This window comes from Lacerta agilis, chromosome 8, assembly GCF_009819535.1.
Source record: "Lacerta agilis isolate rLacAgi1 chromosome 8, rLacAgi1.pri, whole genome shotgun sequence".
In the NCBI taxonomy this organism is placed as follows: domain Eukaryota; kingdom Metazoa; phylum Chordata; class Lepidosauria; order Squamata; family Lacertidae; genus Lacerta; species Lacerta agilis.
The window spans coordinates 52,739,875-52,760,758 of NC_046319.1; the positions used below are offsets into that span (position 1 = coordinate 52,739,875).

Here is a 20,884-nt window from a genome sequence, read left to right on the forward strand (position 1 = left end):
TGCGTCGGCGGCCGCCTCCTATCGCCTTCTTGCGCCCGCCCGGGAGGCCGGAGCCGCCAAAGCAGCCGCAGCCAGGCCAGAGGCGGGACCCGTCTTCTCCCCCCGCCCCGCCGCGCTCAAGGAAAGAGGCCTGCAGGCTCCAGCACCGCCGCTTCCTCCTCGGCTCGGTTCCTGACGCTTCCCGGTTGCGGCGGGAGCTGCCGGGTCCGGGTGACCCTCTCCCTCTTGCAGCAGCAGCGGGGAGTGCCGCCTGCTCCGCCGTCCGCGCAGGATGGATCAGTCGGTGCCCATCCAGGAAGCGCTCTCGGCGGGGGAGACCTGCCTGGTCGTATCCTTTGGGGGCCGCCCCGGGAAGGACCCAGCGGGAGGGCGGGCAGGGTGAGGTGGGGGGTCTCTCGCCACTCCGGCACTTTCCGGCCCCTTCCTTGACCTCCGGCTTCAGGCGGTGCAGGGGCTCCTGGCTGGTGGGGAGAGCCGTCTGCTGGGCCTTGTGGAGAGCCACGGCAAAGCCATGTAAGTCCGCTGCGCCCGGCAGGTGGGACAGGTGAGACAGGTGAGGGCAGGAGCCGGGCGTGGAATGGAGGAGGCGGGTCTCTTCCTTCCTCCCCGCCCCTCCGTGCGGCTGCGGCTGCTGCTCCTCCTTTCCCGGCTCCTCCGTCTCGCGCGGCCCCGGAGCGGAGCAGGTTCCCGGGAGCGAGCGGAAGGGGGCGCTGAGGATCCCAGGAGGGTGCCGGGGGAGGTGGGCTTGGGACAGCAGCATCTCTGGGGTGCTGAGACGTTGTGGGCGAGGTGCTGAGGCCACGATTCTGGTCTCTGATGGGGAGGGCGCGGGGTCTCCCGGCTCTGTCTCCGCAGGATCTGCCTGTACAGCCACCGGCGAATGGCCATTACCGCCGAGGACGTGCGCCTGGAGAGGGTCCTGCTCCTGCAGGAAGGCTTTGCCGTGGTAGAAGGTGAGGGCTTCTCTCCTTCCTGCCTTATTGACTTCCTTGCCACATTCCCCTGCAGGGAAGGCTCCGCTGCCTCCCCCCCTCCCCCTCGACTTGGGGCACTTGAAATGATTCCCGTTGACCCACTTGATCCCCCAAAGAGCCAGGTAGTGGATGCACTCTTTGGGGAACGTTGTCACCCGTGTTTCTGTCCCTTGGCCACCCCACCCCCCAGATAATGAATAATCATTGACCGGGCCTTTTGGGGGGAGCTTAGGGGGACCCCTTTGGTGGCATTTCCAACAGCCACTGGCCAGGCAGATTTTAAACAATCTTTTGTATGTTTTTAGCTTTCTGTATTTTATCTGTGTTGCTTAAATTTGGGCTAGGAAGAACGCAGGATACAAATAAATAACTAAAATAATAAAAACAATTTCTCCTTTGACAGTGGCCCGGGAGAATGACCTGCACATTGTAGGTAAGCATCTGCTGTGGTTCTTGTAAACGATGATTCCCCAGAAGTGTGATGGTGCCTGCCCCTCACTTTTGGGATTGCTTCACTCACTCCCTGGCAAGCAGAGAGCTGTGAGCCACACCAAGGGGGCCATGGATTGTTCTCCACATTACACAGATAACCAAACTGTTGTACCTGGGAAATGCTACAGCATTCACTGACTGGGCAACACACAGGCCCAAGCCAGCCAGTTCCCACTGAGATGAGATCCTCTGCTTGCTTCCTTCTGCTTCCACTAAGTCTTTGTTTCTTATTTAATTTCTCTCTCCCTTCCCGCCTCCTGCCTTCCTCCCAGAGCAGCTCCTGCAGTCCACAGTGACAGAGCAAATCCTGGGTGCCCACCTCCACCCTTTCTGAATTCTGAAACTTCAACAACCACACACTTCAAAGCCAATCTCTGTAACCCATGTGGGCTGGAATATTGCTTGTTGAAAGATTAAAACTTGCCTTGCTGTTGTGTACTAGGCACACATGTGGAGCTTTGCCTGAAGGTGCTGCCACAGATCCCCACTGCTGCCTCCATATGTATATTGTTCATTTTGGTGCCTTTCAATACAGATATTTCCATGGTCGCTTATGGGGAATGAGAAGGATGGAGCCATTGACTTCTGGGTAGCTTTAGCTATTCCCAGTTTTGTCCAAACTGCTGTGTGGTGGGGCAGCAATAGGAGTGCTGCTGCAGCTTATTCTCCAGAAATGCTTCTCCCATGGTCAGCCCACAAAGTTGCTCATGCTGCTCTCCTCTCTCCTTCTCCTATAGGCTCTGATGTCACTGTCCATATCATCTCAAGTGATGCCAACTTGCTAGTGCAGCTGCCTTTTGGCTCACAGACACAGACTTTCTTGACAGAGGTCAGGAAGCGCTGCAGCCCAGCAGGTACGAGACTCTGTTGCTGATGGGAGGGCCTCAAAGTTTGGGCTATATTTGATTTTGCAAAGGACTGGAGTGGGGGTCAGTGTTGAACTCCTGAGGCTTGAATGGGAGCTTGCCACAGTGACCAATTCTTTAAAAGGCTTCAAACCACCATATACTTGATTGTCACTGATGCGTTCCAGTGCAGCATTTCATGATAAGAAATATTGTCTGGGCTTCCAAGCCCTGGGCTTCCCTTGGTCACAGAGTTTGGCAAGGTTAGAGGAGCCTATGTTGTGCAAGTAGTCTAACAACCCACTGAGGAACAGACAGAAGTACCGGTATCTTGGTCCCTGATGCTGGCAAGGACATAAGTTAGATCGTCCTTGTTATAACAGCTCCACTGTTGTTACAAGGCTGCCTGGTTGTTTGCAGTTCAAAATGATGGTTATGACCATGAAACTCTATATGGCTTGGGTCCAGGCTATCTGGAGGACTGAATCTCCCCAAATTAACCTGCCTGGGCTTTGAGATCTCCTAGGAAGGCCTTTCTCTCAGTCTCACGACTTTCACAGGCATGCTTGGTGGGGACATGAGAGAGGGCCTTCTTAGTGGTTGCTCCCAGATGGTGGAACTCTTTTCCACAAGAGGCTAGCTTTCCTTTAGCCAGCAGTGAAAAACTTTTTTGTTTTGACAGGCCTTTGGCCACTAACTGGCTGTTGCGGTAGGGTTTCTGAGGGGTGGTGTTGTGTTTGTGTGTGTGTTTGTGCAGTTTTAAATGGTTTTAAGTGCTGTTTGTAATAGGGTTAGTTTTTAATGTCTGTATTGATTGTTTGTGCTTAGTCATACCGTATTTGTTTTAATTTATGCTGTGAGCTGCCTTGGGTCCTGCACTGGGAGTATAAACCAGAATATTAAATAAACAACTAAATCATCTGCCTGTGAGATGATGACCTGGAGAGAGCAAGTGAGCAAGATGCATTTGTCATGGTGGGACAAATGTCCGGTGCTTGTTTGCTAGTGCAATGGGGCCTCCACCAGACTTAAAAGCCCATTCTCCTGTGTCACTCTAGGGCAGGATGGCAACATGACAGCAACGGACAGTTAAGACAACAAGAAGGAAGAATCCAAACTCTGCCTATGTGCTGTTGTAGTTGAGTGGAAAGACTAACCAGAAAGAAAGCCTCCGAAATATATCCCAGGGCAGCACAGGGGGTCTCTCTATCCCTCTCCTTCCATTAATGGGCTCCTCCTTCTACCTAATTTATTAATTTCATAAAATTTACACACTGCTTGATTGCAAACAACCTTAAAGTGGTTTACAAAAACAACAACAACCCAGCATAATATTATAAATAGGAAGCATTAACAACAATATTAAGACTTAATAGAAGTAAAAATAACTATAAACAAAAACAGATTCAAACTCACATCAGCTTCATAAATATCTGGGCAAAGGTAAAGGGTAAAGGGACCCCTGACCATTAGGTCCAGTCACGGACGACTCTGGGGTTGCGGTGCTCATCTCGCGTTACTGGCCGAGAGAGCTGGCGTACAGCTTCTGGGTCATGTGGCCAGCATGACTAAGCCCCTTCTGGCGAACCAGAGCAGCGCACAGAAACGCCGTTTACCTTCCTGCCAGAGCAGTACCTATTTATCTACTTGCACTTTTGACGTGCTTTTGAACTGCTAGGTGGGCAGGAAAATATCTGGGTAGGCTAGTCTAAACAGAAATGTTTCTAGCAGGTGCTGAAAATAGTAGGCTGAAGGCGCCTGCCTGATATCAATAGGCAGGGAGTTCCAGAGTGTAGGTGCTGCCACACTAAAATATTGAATTCTTACAAATGTGGAACGGGTATCATTATGAGGCATCTGTAATAGTGCCAGTTCTGCAGATTGGAGCGGTTGAGTGGGTGAACAGGAGGTAAGGCAATCTCATAGGTAAACTGGTCCCAAGGTGTTAGGGGCCTTATATCCTAATAATAACAACCCATTGAACTCAACCTTGAACTTATGCCTTAAGTGACTGCCCCCTTTCCTGCCCAGAAGTCCAAGGGGCTGCCACTTTACTCTCCCTCATCCATCAATCTCTCCCCCCCCCCTTTCTCAAAAACTTTAGTCTTGTCACTCCCAACTGCGGTGAAGCTCAAGCGCACTTGATCGGACTCTTTCAGCCTTTCTTCTCTTCCCTCGCCCCTTAATGTCCCGCCAGCGGCATAGACGCGGGAGGGAGTAGAGCTGATGGCACGACCAGTATTATGTGTGGCGGATCGTCAGCGCACACGGAGCTTCCCAAAGCATGAGGGGACCGGTCCGCTTGCAATGCGAGAAAATGCTCATTGTGATGATCATGACCATCAACGATGAATCAAGGCATTTTTAGCCGCAGCAGCGCGAGGTGAGGGAGTCCGCATCTTGCTATCCCTTCCTGTGGGGGCGCTGCTGAGCTCTGCTGGGCTGATCTGGATCCGCCCCACCCTCGGGCGGGGGCGTTTCTGGAGGCGAACTCCACTGTGATTGGCTGAGCCGAGCGAAGGGTGTGGCCTGGTGGGCAGCCGCTCCTGGGATTCAGACCGGGCGATGTGCGCTTCTTGGCTGCGGCGCGCAGGTAGGAAGAGTCGCGCACTGAGGACTAGGCGCTTGATCCCGACTCGGGAGGAAGAGATGGCCCGCCGTTGCCTGCGGTGTCCGACCGGCCGTCTCGCCTGCTGGCGGGAAGCTCCCTGGAGCGGTGGCTTCCCCAGACTGTGCCCTACCTCGCAGGGCCGTTGTGAGGGAAGCAGGGCCGCCGCCACTTGCATAGCCTGGAGAGGCGGCAGCAGGTCCCGCCTCTACTAGAGCCCGGTTAAGGGAAGGAAGATGCTGGGCCCCTTCCCCGACGCGCGCTGCAGCCCTAGGCCAGCCCTGCAGGTGCTGGCTGGGCGGATGCGGCCCCGGGGCGCGCCCTCTTCCTGCTGTTCCGGGCTACCCGCCGTTTCCTCGGCGGGCGCTTCTTCCGCGCAGGCAACTACTCAGGAGGAGGAGGAGGAGGATTTCGCCCTTGTACTTTGGCTGCATTTTCCACACACCCAAAGCGGCTTTTGCCCTGCCTGGAGGGATGGAGAGAGCCGGGCTCTTCTGCAGGGAGGGGTCGGGAGAGATCCGTTGGCCCGGCAGCAGGAAATCCCTTGGCGGCAGGCAGCCGCCTGCCCGCCTCGGGTCCCTGGTTGCTCCTGCAGCAGCAGCACCTGCTGGTTCCTGGCTGGGAGCCCATTTCGCCTGCGGGGAAAATGCTCTTTGGGCGCGGTGGGCTTCAGGGCTAAGGGGTCCCCAGTCCAGCACTTTCCTTCTCTGCCCGAGCAGCCCCCACCTGCTGCCTGGCGATGCTCCACGTGGAGCGGAGGCAGGAAGCGCCTTCTAGGAGCTCTTTGCAACGTTGCAATTTCAAGGCTCTTTTCCCCAGTCCCAGGCACGGCTGGCTTCAGGCTTTCCTGGTGGGTGGGGGTGGTGTAATCCCCCACCCCACCCGATGCTCCTGCCTGGCCTGGGCTTGTCTGCAAGGGCAGCAGCGGTTGGGCTGCTTTTGGCCTCAGAGAAGTTCGGCTGGTTTCTCTCCCTCCACCCTCTTCCTTTCGTCATCCCGCAGAAAGTGGATTACCAACAGGAGCAGATGCTGCTGTTTCAGCCAAAATAATATGGAGATGTCCAAAGTGGAGCTTACTCACAAACACTTGACCCATAGTCCACCAAAAGAAAATTCTTTACAGACAGTATTCCTCATTTTGGACACTGGAATGTTGGGCTTTAGGAGGGAGCTTAACCTGCTGTTTAAAAATGTTCAGGGTTCCTAAAGCATTAATCAACTCAGTTTCAAATATTCAAACTTCTGAAGTTTGAAGGTTTGCTAAATTGTGACTGTGGTTACACTTCTTTTTCAGTACCCTGGAAGACTATTATGGGTGGGGCTGGGAAACACCCCCCCCAAAAAATGTGGATCCATTGGTTCCTTGAGCTTTGAAATGTGACTTAAAAACAAACCAAAAATACAGCGCCGTCAAAAGCTCAGTATCTAGGAATGTAAGAGATTGTGAGTGATTGGTGTGTCCGTGTGCTATTTGTGGACTCAACCTCATCCTCCCCCCCCTCCATGCTGCTGAATCACTTTAGATGGCTTTGTTCAGGCAGGCTTATCTGGTGCAGAGAGGGTTGCAAAATGGGCAGCTTTGCCTGCACCCCGTGATTTTAATACTCTACTTCTTGCCTGGAAGAAACATAATGTGAAAAACTGCTAATAACACCCTTGGCATTCGGATAATCTGCTAATAACACCATTGGCATCTGTCTCTCGAGCTGATGGAGGGAGTGTGCTTTTGCAGGTGAAGTCAAAGACCACTTTGTAATTAAGTAGTCTAAAAAACCAGTAACGTAAAGCACAGATGACCTTGCCATTTCCGTGGGGCATGTGATTGTCCTGCTGCCTGCATTTCAGACTAGTAAGGGGTGGCAGAGAAAGGGTGGCTTTTGTGTAGGACCAGAACATTAATCCCTTGGAGAAGGCAGGAGCGGGAATTTGGATCTGGGAGGCTGCCATTGGCTATGCTGGATCCTTTCCCCTAGCCCTCAGGGCTCGCTGCTTCTGCTCTCATTGTGGCCTGTGGCTCTGATCTGTGCTGAAAGGCAGCTTGCTTGCTTTCCTCCCAAGTTCTCCATCTTGCTATGTTCATCTTTTTCCGCTTGGCCATCCCTGAGACCAACTGTGAGGAGGAGCGCAGCATTCTGGCAGCCTGCCCTTCACCCCACCCCAAGGAATGGTGCAGCCGAGATAAGGAGGAGCCTCCTCCTTCTCTGGGAGTCAGCCTTGGGCAGGCTGAGATTTCCCAGGCACTGGTCAGAGACAGACTGCTTTCATGGGCTTCCTTTTGCTTCTAGGAGTTGCTGGGAATGAGGACCCAAAGCAGAAAGGGAAACAGCCACCAGCTATGAACCAGGTGGGCAGCACAAGTGGTGCCAGTCTTGCTGCTGCCGTCCCCAAGTAAGTTGAACATGACAGCCACAGCCAGCCTTGGAAACATGTAACGTAATGGGGTCAGAGTGCCTCTGTGCCTTTTGCTTCTGGGGTTGAGGGGCTTGGATTGCAGTTCAGAAGAGTGTCTTTTTCTCAGGCAGACTTCCAAAAGTTAACAGGAGCAGAACCTCCCTGAAATTCATTTTACTATCCTTTCCCTTGCGCTTTATAGCAGTCGTTCCCAAACCTTTTCAGGCCACTGGCCCCTTGGTTCTATAAAAGGCATTATTCAGAATAGTGGTTTGCATGACCCACTAAGGAAGATAATAACATCATAACAACACACAGTAACAATTGCATATTTATTCATAATCCAATTAGAACTAATTGGTTTAATTCAACAAAATGAATGAACTTGATCTAGTGTTACCAACTTTTCTAAGTATGATAGTCATTTGCACTGCAGCACTCCCCACCCCCCGCCTCTTAGCACCCCTTACGCAGGGAATCCCACAGCCCCTCAGAGGGCACCACTTTGGGAACCATTGTTTTAAAGGGGAACCTGCCTGACATGTACTACAGCAATTTGGAAGGAAAGGATAACCCCTACTGTGTGCTTGTGCAAGGCTCCCAAATTGGATTGGGCCCACAGCTGGGCCACTCCACCCTGTATCTAATGGGGGGGCAGTCCTCACCTGTCCTCTTGCAGACCTGCCCCCTTGTAAGGGGGGCAGTGTTCCTGTCTTGAGGATGCAACACTTGTAAGTGTAGAACAGAGTGGGCTTTTCCTCCTGGCACTGACTCAAGGCAGTGAGGGGGAGGCATGTGGGCTAGTGTTGCAGCCCCACTCTGGCCCTCCTTGTGCCAGCGTGGGGCTCCTGGCTTCTCTTTGCTTTCTGCTGATAGCAAAAACACATGAAATAAACCAACCCCTGCCCCCTTCCCCAATCTTCCTCCCTCCCTCTGCCCTTTCCTCTCATTTCCAGGCCCAACAAGCCCAAGAATGACATCACCAGCGAGATGGTCCGGTCCTCCAGTGTGCTGGTGTCAGAGGAGATGCGGGGCTTGTCTATGCAGACCTTTGGGTTGAGAGACACCATCATCAAGTCTCAGCTGCTGCAGAAGGAGGACGAGTACACATACCTCCAGGGCTTCAAGTACGGGTGATTCTGAGAGAGCGATGCCGGGGGTGTGTGGCAAAGGCAGCTCCACGCTTCCCCCAGTGGGATTCCTTGAATGACCCTGAGCCTTTTCCACCACAAATGCACAAGCCCCGTGGCTACTTGCCTACTAATTTTATTTATTTATTGCATTCATTTTCTCCGGTGAGCTCAAGGTGGCACAGGTGCGTGTTTCTCCCCTTCGTCATTTAAACCCCACAACGACCTTGTGAGGTAGGGTTTGCTGAGAAGCAGTGACTGGCCCCCAAGGTCTCAGTTTCATAGCTGAGAGGGGATTCAAACCTTGGTTTCCCAGGTCCTAGAGTCTAGACAAACACTTTAATCATTGCACTATGCTGGCTCTCACTCGGGTGCCAGGGCGGCCCGGCCTGGGTGTAGAAATGGCAATGTGGGTTCTTCTTCCTCCTCCTCCTCCTCCTCCTCCTCCTCCTCCTCCTCCTGTGCTGGTGGGGCAGAGGTTGTTGACAAGATCCAGAGCAAGATTTTGTGTGTTTCCTGGCAGGTTTTTTGTGGGCACATACAACGTGAATGGCCAGTCGCCCAAGGAGACTCTCCAGCCCTGGCTGAGCCAAGATGCTGAGCCCCCAGACATTTACTGTGTGGGGTACGTGTGGGGTTCTTCTTAACCATTTATTGTTATGTTTCTCATCCACCTTTTATCTCCTCCAAGGAGCGAAAGTAACATGCATGGGTCACCCCCTCCTCATTCTGTCTGTACATCAGCCATGTGGGGTAGGCGAGCCTGAGAGGCAGTGACTCACTCTCGGGTCACCCGGTGAGCTGGGTGGGAGGGATTTGCACCTGCCATCCCCTCCTGCTCTAGTCCTCCTCCTCCTCCTCTTGATGAGCATTGCCCACTTGGATACACATGTGTGAGCAGCTCTCTTGAACACTGGGGATGCCATCTGGTTTAATTGGCCCTTCATCTTTCTACTTTACTAGGTAGAGGAGGTCTCTTGCTCCTGCAGTGCCTCGCGGCCACAGGAGGTAGTGTTGGCCACCAACCCAGACTGCTTTAAAAGAGGATTGGACAAATTCATGGAGAGGGTTACTGATGGCTATTAGCTTACAATGGCTAGGCTCTGCCTCCACAGTCGGACGCAGCAACTAAGAAGTGTATTCAATTCAGTTCTAAAAAAAAAAAAAAGTTTTGCAAAGTAGGATTCTAAATTGAGCACCCCAGTATTACAAAATATTAAGGAAATATTGTGTAAAACATATAATCTTTTACTTGATTGGGAACTGATGGATGAAGAAGAGTGAGTGCTATTCTTGCGCTCAGTTCCTGCTTGAGGACTTTCCATGAGGGCATCTGGTTGGCCACTGTGAAAAGAGGATGCTGAACTCTGGGCCATTAACCTGACCCAGCAGGTTCTTCTTGGGTTCTTCTCCATGGAGGGAGGGTATGCCCCCCCCCCCCAGCTCATGGTTTGCTCTCTTGAATGCAGCTTCCAGGAGCTTGACCTGAGCAAAGAAGCTTTTTTCTTCAATGACACGCCAAAAGAAGAGGAATGGTTCAAAGCTGTGACCGAGAGCCTTCACCCCGAGGCGAAGTATGCCAAGGTGAGCTGGCTTCAGCTGCCAAGAGGCCCAGTGACCTCCTCTTTCTCCCTGAGGCTCTTCTACCCCTTCATGCAGCCTTCTGTGTGTGTGTTTGGGGGCGGGATGTTCTGCAGAAGAGGTTAATGGCAGGGGTTGGGGACAAGGGGACTCTGCTTCCCTGTGAAGGACTGTAAAAGAGGCTCATGCCTTCTCCAAGTCCACAGGTGATGGGGAAGGCAAAAAGGAGCCTTCTGCAAGGGGGGGGGGCAATTCCATTTTCCCTCCAGGGCAATGTGGGCAGCAGCCAGTGAGGTCACACCCGGCATATTGGCAAGCTGGAATGTGAGCAGAGTGCAACCAATAAAGGGCATAGAAAACAAGCCTGATGAGGAACAGTTGAGGGAGTTGAGGATGTTTAACCTGGAGAAGAGGAGACTGGGAGGTGATATAAGAGCCTTCTTTAAATATCTGGAGGGCTGTCACATGGAGGATGGAGAAAACTTGTTTTCTGCTGCTCCAGGGGGGTAGGACACGAACCAGTGGACTCAAATGACAACAAAGGAGGTTTCGACTAAGCATTAGGAAGGACTTTGATAGTACTGTAAGGTGGTGGAGTCCCCTTCACTGGAGGTTTATAAGCAGAAGTTGGATGGCCATCTGTTGGGGATTCCTGAGCTGTGATTCCTGCATTGCAGGGGTGTGAACTAAACGGCCCCCAGAGGTCATTTCTCTACAAACCTATTATTCCAATAGCCTTTGTCTCTTTGTTTCCCTGGTTAACATGCAGGTAAAGCTTATCCGGCTTGTTGGGATGCTGATGCTATTCTACGTCAGGACTGAGCTCGCTGTGCATGTTTCTGAGGTTGAGGCTGAGACGGTTGGCACGGGCATCATGGGGAGGATGGTGAGTGTTCACCACCCTCAAACTGGGGGGTGGGCAGGGGAGAGTCTGCTGTTGCCATTCTGGGGCCACCCAGACCTCTCTCTGTGAGAGCCTTGCAGGGTGCTGCCCCCTCATCCTTTCTGGGGTGTGATGAGGCTGCTGTGGGCTGCCTGTTAATATTCAGGTTTAACCGCCGTCACCAGCATCTCATCTACTCTTGCAGGAGATGGACATGAGGGGAGGGGGCCTCTGGGCTTTGTTTGGCTCACCTGCAGAACGTGGGCTGCATCTGGACCCTCAAAAGGTTTTGTAGGGGGTCCCAACTCAACCCCACCCCCACAATTTGCCAAACTTTTTAAAAAACATTTTTTTTAAAAAAAAAGTTGTTACTATTATTGCAATTACATACCACTTTGCATTTTATCTTCACAACAGCCCTGTGAGGTAGGTTAGGCTGAGAGGCAGTGATTGGCCCAAAAGTCATCCAGTAGACTTCATGGCTGAGCGGGGATTCAAACCCTGGTTTCTCCCTGATCCTAGTCTGACACTATTACCATTACACCACTCGGGTCCTCTGCAACGATTCTGTGATGCCCAAAAGTTTTTGTGACTCACCAGATTTTCTCCTTGAATTAAAACTGGGCCATGCCCGCTATTACATAGTTTTGCTTTAGCCTCTTGGCCCCCAAAAGGTTAGCCACCCCCTGCTTCATAGGCCTTTGCACCTTCCTGCTTGCTTCAGAGAGGTCTTGGCTAGTTGCTTTGGAGTCTGTTCTGCCTGCTTCTTCCATAGTAGGCAGGGAATAGAGTCACCACCTTCTCTCTCTCTCTCTCTCCCCGGCTGCTCCTCTGCTGCTTCTGCTTCTTCTACGAATAAAGGGCAACAAGGGGGGAGTGGCCATCCGCTTCCGGTTCCACAACACCACTGTCTGCTTCGTGAACTCCCACCTGGCAGCCCACACCGAGGAGTACGAGCGGCGGAACCAGGACGTCCGGGATATCTGTGGACGCATGCAGTTCTGCCCGCCAGAGCCAGGCCTGCCACCCCTCACCATTGGCAAGCACGAGTAAGTGGGGGCAGGGGGAGGGAAGCAAGCGGGAAAGGATCCAGCCTCTGCTGTGAAGTCGTGGAGCAAATACGGAAACTTGGCTTTATGGGTTTGGGAATAATAATAATAATAATAATAATAATACTTTTATTATTTGTACCCCACCCATCTGAACTGTGTTTTTTGTTGTCTTCTTATGGTATGGGCCTTGTCTCTTCTCTTCACCCTCCACCTCACCCCATTTCCCTAATTTTTAATATTTGTCTGGCTTCACATAAATTTGATTCTATTTCTTACCGTTTCTTTTTTTTTAAATGAAAAGCAGTTTGGCGAGTGGCTGCTTAATCCCATTCCATCCTGCCATTTCCCTTTTCAAAGTACAGCCCCACCCCAACTTGCACGGTGTCTTTCTCCCATGAAGGAGGTCATTTTGGATGGAGAAACAGCTGGAAGGAAAGGAATTCAGCAACAGCAGCTCTCCCTCCTTGTGCTCATAAGACTTCTATAGTTGCTTTTCATTTGCTTTTGGGAAAAAAGCCTCCCCCAGGAGACAGTTGCATGTACCCTCTGTGTAATCTATAGTTTGGTTGTGCTGCTTATTTCACCAGCCAAGACAGTTTGCCAGTGGTGGGAGTCCTCTGGACTACAGTTCCCATCATCCCTGGCCTTGGCTGTACGATTGGGATTTGGAATACAACTGGAGGGCTACATAGTTATTTGGGGAAATCGCCACCAGTCTCAAAGCAGCTCTCTTTGCCAGCACTGTAGTCCGCTGCCTGTCTTCCATCTTAGGTGGCTTCAACTCTAGGACTTGTGTGAAGGATCATGTATTTCCCGGACCTTCTGGTGGTCGCTGATTTGCTTCCAAGTTAGTAGGAGGAACTAGGAAGGTTGTGGGTGGGCAAGGAGCTGGGAACATCTCTTCATTTGCTGGGGTGACACTGTGCATCTTGGGGCTACGTGGCTAGGAATAGGAGCTGTGAAGAGCCTCTAGGGTTCTGGAGCCATTTCCTTACACCAGCGCCTCCCTTGCAGTGTGGTCTTGTGGCTGGGAGACTTGAACTACAGGCTGGAGGAGCAGGATGTGGAGCGTGTGAAGAAGCTGGTGGAGGCCCACGATTTCGCCACCCTTTATCAGCATGACCAAGTATGTGAGGGAGCTTTCGGTAGGCAGGCAAGATCTGCCTTCCAACAAGGGTCAGCCTTCCAAAGAGAGAGTGCAGAGCTCTTGCGGCATTCACGGGGCCAGGGCAGGTGTTGGGGGAAAGCTGCTCTGTTGCTGCAGCTGCTTCCAGAAAGTGGCTAGGAAAGGCTGGGGAATCTTTCAACTGCAAGAGTCCCTTTACTTCTCCTTTGAATAAATGTTTTCGTTAAATTTTTGAGAAACCTGTAAGCAAATTTAACAAAACACAACTGGGCTGTTATTCCACCAAGACTAAAAACAGTCCCGGTGAGTTCCAAAGGAGCCTTAAGACATGTAGGATAACCAATCAACTATTTTGCTCTAGTAAGTCAGGAGTTCTAATGGACATGGTTGGCTGCACCAGGAGGCAGGATTTGCCGCAAGAAAGCAGGCAGGGAGGTGTGGACATTCCCGAGGGAGGCTTGGGTTCGAAAGATGCTTTGCTGCTCAGTTTCACCTCTCTGCTCTCTTTCCTTCTCAGCTGAAAAAGCAGATGGAGGCCAAGGCAGTCTTTGAAGGCTTCCTGGAGGGAGAGATTTCCTTCCAGCCAACATACAAATACAACACTGGGTCTGATGACTGGGACACCAGGTAGGCTTGTCAGGAGCACCAGAGCCATTTTGGGTCCTCTGTTCTTCGCATGTCACCATCTCTGCCAGGGAAATGGTGATGGTCCAGAACAGCCAGAGGCTTTCTCTTGTGCAGATGTTTCTCTGTAGCATCTGCACAAGACCAGACCAAAAAACAAACATGCATGCAAAGCCATTCTAACCTGTGAACTTCTGTTTCATTTTTCGTTTTTTTAACATCCAGTTAGAAGCTCTTAGAATGCTGCTTTGGAGGAAAACCCCGAAGTACACAAGCTGGTGATGGCCCCACCTCAGAGGGCTTACAAACTGGGGGGGGAAGCACAAGCAAAATGTTCCCCTTGGCTTAATGCCGGCAAGGGGATGTGGCAGCCCTTCCCACCATTTTGAAAGCTGCCACTTTTGGTTAGTAGATGGACTTTAAAATGGCATGAGAAGGGTGTCTTTTACTGGGTGCATCCCATGACGTGGGAAAAGTCAGCTCTGTTTAGATTTCTAATGCAGAAAGACTGCAGATCTAAAAATAAGCAACTGTATGAACTTTCAGTTACTTTTCATTACATGTTACTGTTATTTTTATGAGATGTTATTTTTTGTGGTTGTATTTTTAAACCAAGTTTTGTTTTTGTTTTTAAGTTTTTAATGTTGTGTTTTAAATTGTTGCAGTCCACACTGAGACCTTGGAGTGAAGGGTGGGTAATAAATTACCGGTAAACAACAAGAACAATAATAATGTCCCTGGACTTTGGAAGCTAACCTCTCCTGATACAGTTTACAGCAGCCTTGTAATTTTATTTGGCAGTTTCAGATTTCCCTTTTGGGAGGTTTCCAGGGGGGTGCACTGTTCTCTTTCCAGGCTCATCCCATGTGGCTCTTAAGCCTGGGGCCATTCCACTCACACTCTCCAGAGCAGCTGAATTAATAGAACAGGAACATCCGTGAGGAGTATGGGGAAGCTAATGGAGCAATGCGGACCACCATTCCTAGGACATCTCTAGAAACCTTCCCTGCAGACTTCAATTGTGGGCTGCCGATGACTCCTACATCTAAGAAGATGGCAAGGCTTTGTTCTTAGGTTGAAAACAGCTGGTACACCCAGAGCAAAATGTTCCTCCACACAATACAGCCCCACTCCATAGAAAACTAGCATAATGAGGAGAAGGCTAAGCTGGAACCAACATGTCTGACATGCTAGTTTTCTTCTGGCAGGGACTCCTTTGGTTTGGGGTATGGAGTGACTGAAGTCTCCCATCTCTCAGGGTATTGCAGACGCTGTCTGCTGTTTCCACAGTCTTCGTGTGCTCTGCCACCGACAGAGCAACAGCAGAATGGACGAGAGCTTCCGCGCCAAGTCTGGTGGCTGAAATGACCGTTCTTCTCCTTGCTTTGCCTCCCATGCAGTGAGAAATGCCGCACGCCAGCCTGGTGTGACCGGATCCTGTGGAGAGGGAAGAATATCTCTCAGCTGAGCTACCGGAGCCACATGGCCTTGAGGGGCAGCGACCACAAGCCAGTCAGTGCCATCTTTGACATTGGGGTAGGCATCCGCCTCCCTCAAGCCCAGCTGGTGTGAGAGCCTGGGGAGGGCTCCCATCACTCTGGCTCCCTCCATTTTGCCACCCTCTCCTTCTCTTCCACAGAATCATAGAGTTGGAAGGGTACCCCCCAAGGGTCATCTAGTCCAACCCCCTGCAATGCAGGAATCCCAGCAACCTTGGCCAGCTCTGAGGCTGGCCAGACACTGTGCTGCACAAGCAAATGCTGCATCTTCCACCTCCCCCCCTTGCAAAAAATCAAATCTTGGACCTCCTTTCTCTAGGTCTTTCTTGGGCACCTACCACATGGTGATTTCTCTCCTTATCAGCTGAGCTGATACAGTCCAGGGGTGAAAGGGCTGGAACAAGGATTATGGCTGGTGTAAGCCAGAGGAGAGGGATTGCAGAACCCTTGATCACTTTTGGGGGGGGGGTGCGCCCCATGGGATGCGTTTGACAGCCAGCTTCCTCTGCATCTTGCGTGTTGGGTGCTTAGTTAATATGGCAGGTGATGCTGAGGACTCCCGGGAGGGGGAACCTCCTCCCCTCTGTCTCTCCCCCCCCTTCTCCCTCCAGTGACCCTTCTGCTGCTGCATGTTTCATTCAGGTGAAAGTGGTCGACAAGGAGCTCTACCGCAAATCCTTTGAAGACATAGTGCGCTCCTTGGACAAGATGGAGAATGCCAGCATCCCGTCGGTCACCCTCTCCAAGAGGGAGGTAGGATATGCTGCTGCTGCTGCTGCTGCCCTGGCCAGAGCGCAGCACCAAGAGGCTTGCTTCTGGAGATACAGCCCCACTGGGCCTGCTGGCTCAAGGCCACATATGGCATTCCACAGAACGAGCTTCCCAGCAGACCTTTCCCAAGCTTGCCACTGGGACCTGGGTGTTCAGTGGAGCTTGGGGGTCAAGCCCTTGGTTCATAGAATTGTAGAGCTTGAAGGAACCTCAAGGGTAATTTAGGGTCCAACCTCTGGCATGCAGGAATCACAGCTACAGAATCCCTGACAGCTGTCTGCCTGACTTCTGTTGGAAACTCCCCAATGAAGGAGAGTGCACCACCTCCCGAGGGACTCTGTTGTACTGCCGAATGGCTCTTACCCTCAGAAAGTTCTTCCTAACCTTTAACTGGAATCCCCTTCCTTGTCACTTGAGTCCATTGGTTCAGGTCCTCCCCTCTGGAGCAGGAGAAAACAAGCTTGCTCCATCTTCCATGGAGACAGCTCTTCAGTTATTTGAAGATGGCTTTCCTATCCCCCCTCAGTCTCTTCTCCAGGCTACATATGCACAACTCACCCTTCTCCTCCATGTTTGTGCTTCTTCCCCCACCCACAGTTCCTCTTCAAGGATGTGAAGTACATGCAGCACCAGGTGGCGTCCTTCACCATCCACAATGGGCCCGTTCCTTGCCAGTTTGAGTTCATCAACAAGCTGGATGAAGAGGCCTACTGCAAGCCATGGCTGATGGCAAACCCCAACAAGGGCTTCCTGTTACCTGGTGAGCTGGGAGGTCTCTGCCTTTTCATGGGGTTTTACCACTTTTCCTGCCTGATCCTCCCTCCGGGTGACAGCCACAATTTGCTCTTGGCCAGCCCAACCTGATTCAGCATCCCGTGGCTGTGTGCACCTGATCCATCCAAGGTCCTCCAAATATGCTCAGTTTGATTCAAGCTTCGGACAAATCTGGTTCAGAGCCCCGATAGCCACAGTTGCTCACAAATTAAAGTATCACTTCATTGATCTGGAGAACAGCCGTGTTTGTAGCAAGAACAGCAAAAGTCCAGCAAAAAATTAAAAGACAGATTTATTGTGACACGAAGTACCCTTTGCATTTCACCAGCTGTCAGGGCAGGGAGGGCTCTGGGTATTCATGAGCAGACTCTGTTTGCTGGGGCTGTCAATGCCTCATCCAGGGACCCAGACAGTCTTCTACCTGCAGCTCTTTGGACTCACAAAGCAGCCACCCTCCCCTTTTCTTGGAGATGTTGTTTGGTGGCCAAGTGGAGATTCAAACCTTGGTCTCTCCCAAGTCCTACTCCAGCATTCTAATCACTACACCACACTAGCTCTCAATTTATCCTGAGTCCTTGGACTCTGTGGATCCTGGTGTGTGTTGACAGTGGGGCTGGGCGAGCATTTTGTGGGTTTGCTCTGGAATGTTTCTTTCAGCAGGAACTTGCTCATCTTCCATCAGGGACCTTCCTTGTAGGGATCCATCTTTCCCCCTCTTTCTCCCCACCCCACAAACTACGTGAGGTTGTGAGATGCTTTGAGGCTCGGTGTTGTAAAACTGTCCATCTTCCTTCTCCCTGAAGATGCTGAGGTGACGGTCGAGTTGGAACTGTTTGTGAACAAGTCGACAGCAACGCGCTTGAACTCTGGAGAGGACCAGCTGGAGGACATCCTGGTGCTGCACCTTGACCGGGGCAAAGATTACTTCTTGCCTGTGTCAGGGAACTACCTGCCCAGCTGCTTCGGGTGTCCCCTGCAGACCCTCTGCCACATGAGGGAGCCCATCCAAGAGATGTCACCAGAGGCCATCAGGAAGCTAGTGAGTTCTTATGGTCAACCAAGTGTCCTCCCCTTCATCCCAAAGACATTTTGAGGGAGTTGGCTTGGGATGAGGATTGCAGGCCATTGGACTAGGTGACTTTTTGGGGACCTTCCAACTCTGCTTCATGTGCAATGCTGCTTTGCAGAGGATGCTGCCTTAGACTACACAGCCCTTCCAGACCAGGACTGCTCACACTGACTGGCTGTGGCTCCTCAGGCAGGGGGGCATTCCCTGTCCTACCTAGAGATGCTATAGGGAATTGAGCTTTGGAGTCTTCTGCATGTAGAGTGGGCGCTCTACCACTGAGATTGTGGCCTTTCTCCAACCCTGTTGCTCCCTTCCAGGTTCTGCTGCCATTGTGGTCAAGTGACGACGATTCCTCCTGGCCCGAGAAGCCCTTGGACATTCCTAAGGAGTTGTGGATGATGGTTGACCACCTGTACCGCAATGCTTGCCAGCAGGTTAGAAGGATGCCCCTGAACCTGAACTTCCTTTTGTGTGCTTGGCCTTGTTATGGGAAGAGGCTAGGATAGGAGCTTAGCTTTGGCAAAGCCCAGCAGGGGCAGGAGTGCTCATTAAATGCTGGGGAACGAACAGTATCTATGGTGCTTGCTAACTAACAAGGGGGCTTCTGCACTGTTTGTGCCCTGGAGTTTGGCTGCGTTGGGTTCATTGTGCTCTTGGGATGTGTGGTTGTATTCATGGGTGCAGCTCCACAGATCTAGCAAAGTGAAACTGATCTCTTTTTTTGCCTTCCTTGCCTTTCACTGTGGCTGCTCATGTTTGCAGGAGGACCTCTTCCAGCAGCCAGGCCTGAGGGTCGAGTTTGAACAGATCCGTGATTGCCTGGACACAGGGATGATGGATACGCTCAGTATCCTTGGAGGAAGTGTGTTTTGAAAGAGGGACTGGCATTATCTTTCTCTCTCCCACCCCTTGCAATTCAGTACAGTACAATTGCATATTATGCACAATTTCAACCATATGCGGTTGAAGGCAGGCTGGTTGAAATTCTACAAGTTAAATGCAAGCAAGGCAAGAGGGCTTAAATGCTCTTGTCACACTGGGAAAGCCTTCTGGTGTTTCTGGAACGTAACCCCTGCATAAGATTCAATTGCACTGCATTACCTTGTGGAGTCTGCTGATCCTCTCTGCAAAGTTTACCCCCTCCCTTCCTTAGCAGTTCAGCCAACCCAATCCCCATCCCAGCTACCTATGAGCTGGGTTTCTGCACCAGATGAGGCAAACATTTCTCCCCCTGTGAATACCTTATTGCAGCTAGTTGTCATCTTGCATTTTTTTACTGCCTCTGTGGTTGTGCGGCCCCCTATGCTGGGGCCTCCTTACGGGTGAGTGGGCTTTCCCAGTGTCTCAACATTGCAGCTGGCACTGGTCCCATCTTGGTGACTGCCTGTTCCTTAAACATCACTGGCCAGATGGCAGCAACCACTCGGTGGCGGAAGCTTTGCTGCTCTTCTTGGAGAGTCTCCCTGAGCCGGTAATCTGCTACACGCTGTACGATAAGTGCTTGGAGGCTGCTGACAGCCATGTGCTGAGCAATCAGGTAAGCCAGTAGAGGCCGGCTGCCAAAATGGGAGACATGTAATGCCAAGAGGCTGCCTGGTCCCTTGGTGGGGCAAGTGTGTTTGCATGCGTGCGGCAGCTTCCTTCTCTGTTGCTCCTAGGTGGTTTCCACACTGCCCAAGTGTCATAAAAATGTCTTCAGTTACCTGATAGCATTTTTGCGGGAACTACTGCAGCACTCTGTGAAAAACCACTTGGATGTGAATATTCTTGGTGAGAACTGATCCTGGCTTTGGTGGATGATCCTAGGATGAGTGAACTGGGATAAACGGGGTCGTGACCTATTTGATTTAAATGTTTTGGCTTGTCACACACCTGACAGGAATGCAGCTCATTTAACTATGCCCTGGAGCAGCTTGTTTTAAAACATAGGTTGAGCCAAGTGGAGGTAGTGAGCTGGCATCTCAACTCCTGTGCATTTAATCATTTGGGACACCATACCAAAAAACATCAGCTGGTGCGGTGGGCCTTGAGGAGGGCATACAGTCACCCCCCTTGATAGCTCCTTACATGGAACTCAGATGCCACTTATGTATGCAAACACTAATTAATTTTTTTATCATGTTTCCTGTGCAGGTAGCATATTTGGGGGGCTACTGCTCCGTCCCCCTCCTGGTCACACCAAGCCAGGCACTGCCGAGAAGCGGAAAGCTCAGCAATTCATCCAGCAGTTCCTTTCGCGGGAAGAAATCACACTGTGAAGGCCAAGGACTAGTAACTATAGGCAGGGCTTCTGTAAAAAATAGTTTTGTATATTCAGAAAATTAGATTTTGCAGTAATTGGTTTGTTTGTTTTTAAAAAAATGTAAAGACATGTACATACTTTTTAATTCTGGAGCACAGGTCAGGTGGGAAGAAGCAGCTGCTACTGTGTTAGCAGCACTTTAAAGCACAGTGAGTTTTTATATTAAACTAGCAGTCAGTCAGCACACTGGATCTTGACTGCGGTATGTCATGTTTTGTGACAAAACAATGTCCTTCTTTATCTGCCATTGCCTTAATGCTTAATCTTTGATAACCTAAATCAGCTACTTTTATAAGCAAAGAATGTAATATAAATATAATTAAACATTTTAACTTATTAACGTCCATGCTACTTGCTCTCATTGTTAATCCAAGGAGATGTCTGGCTTGGCAGCAGCAACACCCGAGAGGTGCCTTTAGGATCTTAACATAAGAGCATAGAGTCTGCTGCTTCAGGCAATGGCCCATCATGAGCATAGCCATCATGGCTAGTAGGCTTCGATAGCCCTCTGTTGGATAGAGATCAGGAGTGTGCACAAAGCTGGCTTAAAGCTAAATCTCTGACCACTTAAAAGCCACATTGGCTTTATGTCTAGCTCATGGCACTTTCTGGGAGCCTGGTTCACTGGTGGGAGTCTGTTGTTTCTCTGAATGGGGATGGAGGCCCAGGACTGTGATCACAGTTTGTGTTCTTGCTAGGTATGGAAGTATCATAGTCAGGATGTGCTGCCCTGACTAGCAACTATGTTTGATGCTGTAACTGC

The 20,884-nt window shown here is 51.1% G+C and overlaps 1 protein-coding gene across 4 annotated transcripts; it reads left to right on the forward strand.

Moving 5' to 3' along the window:
- Nucleotides 1-187: 187 nt before the first annotated feature.
- INPP5B (inositol polyphosphate-5-phosphatase B) lies at nt 188-20,465 on the forward strand. Of its 4 annotated transcripts, XM_033157479.1 has the most exons (22): nt 188-328; nt 443-513; nt 856-953; nt 1,378-1,407; nt 2,204-2,320; nt 7,205-7,307; nt 8,267-8,437; nt 8,964-9,065; nt 9,910-10,024; nt 10,791-10,907; nt 11,766-11,953; nt 12,971-13,082; nt 13,600-13,709; nt 15,107-15,242; nt 15,848-15,958; nt 16,574-16,736; nt 17,554-17,789; nt 18,137-18,253; nt 18,582-18,666; nt 19,229-19,356; nt 19,478-19,589; nt 19,953-20,465. In XM_033157479.1, the coding sequence occupies exons 1-22, from the start codon at nt 272-274 to the stop codon at nt 20,075-20,077; spliced, it is 2,604 nt and encodes an 867-aa protein (XP_033013370.1). In that variant the 5' UTR covers nt 188-271; the 3' UTR covers nt 20,078-20,465. The 4 variants fall into 4 exon arrangements, 3 of the variants coding, with proteins under 3 accessions (XP_033013370.1, XP_033013371.1, XP_033013372.1); XR_004427167.1 differs by lacking the exon at nt 19,953-20,465 and having other exon boundaries at nt 19,224-19,356; XM_033157480.1 differs by lacking the exon at nt 1,378-1,407.
- The last annotated feature ends 419 nt before the right edge of the window (nt 20,466-20,884 follow it).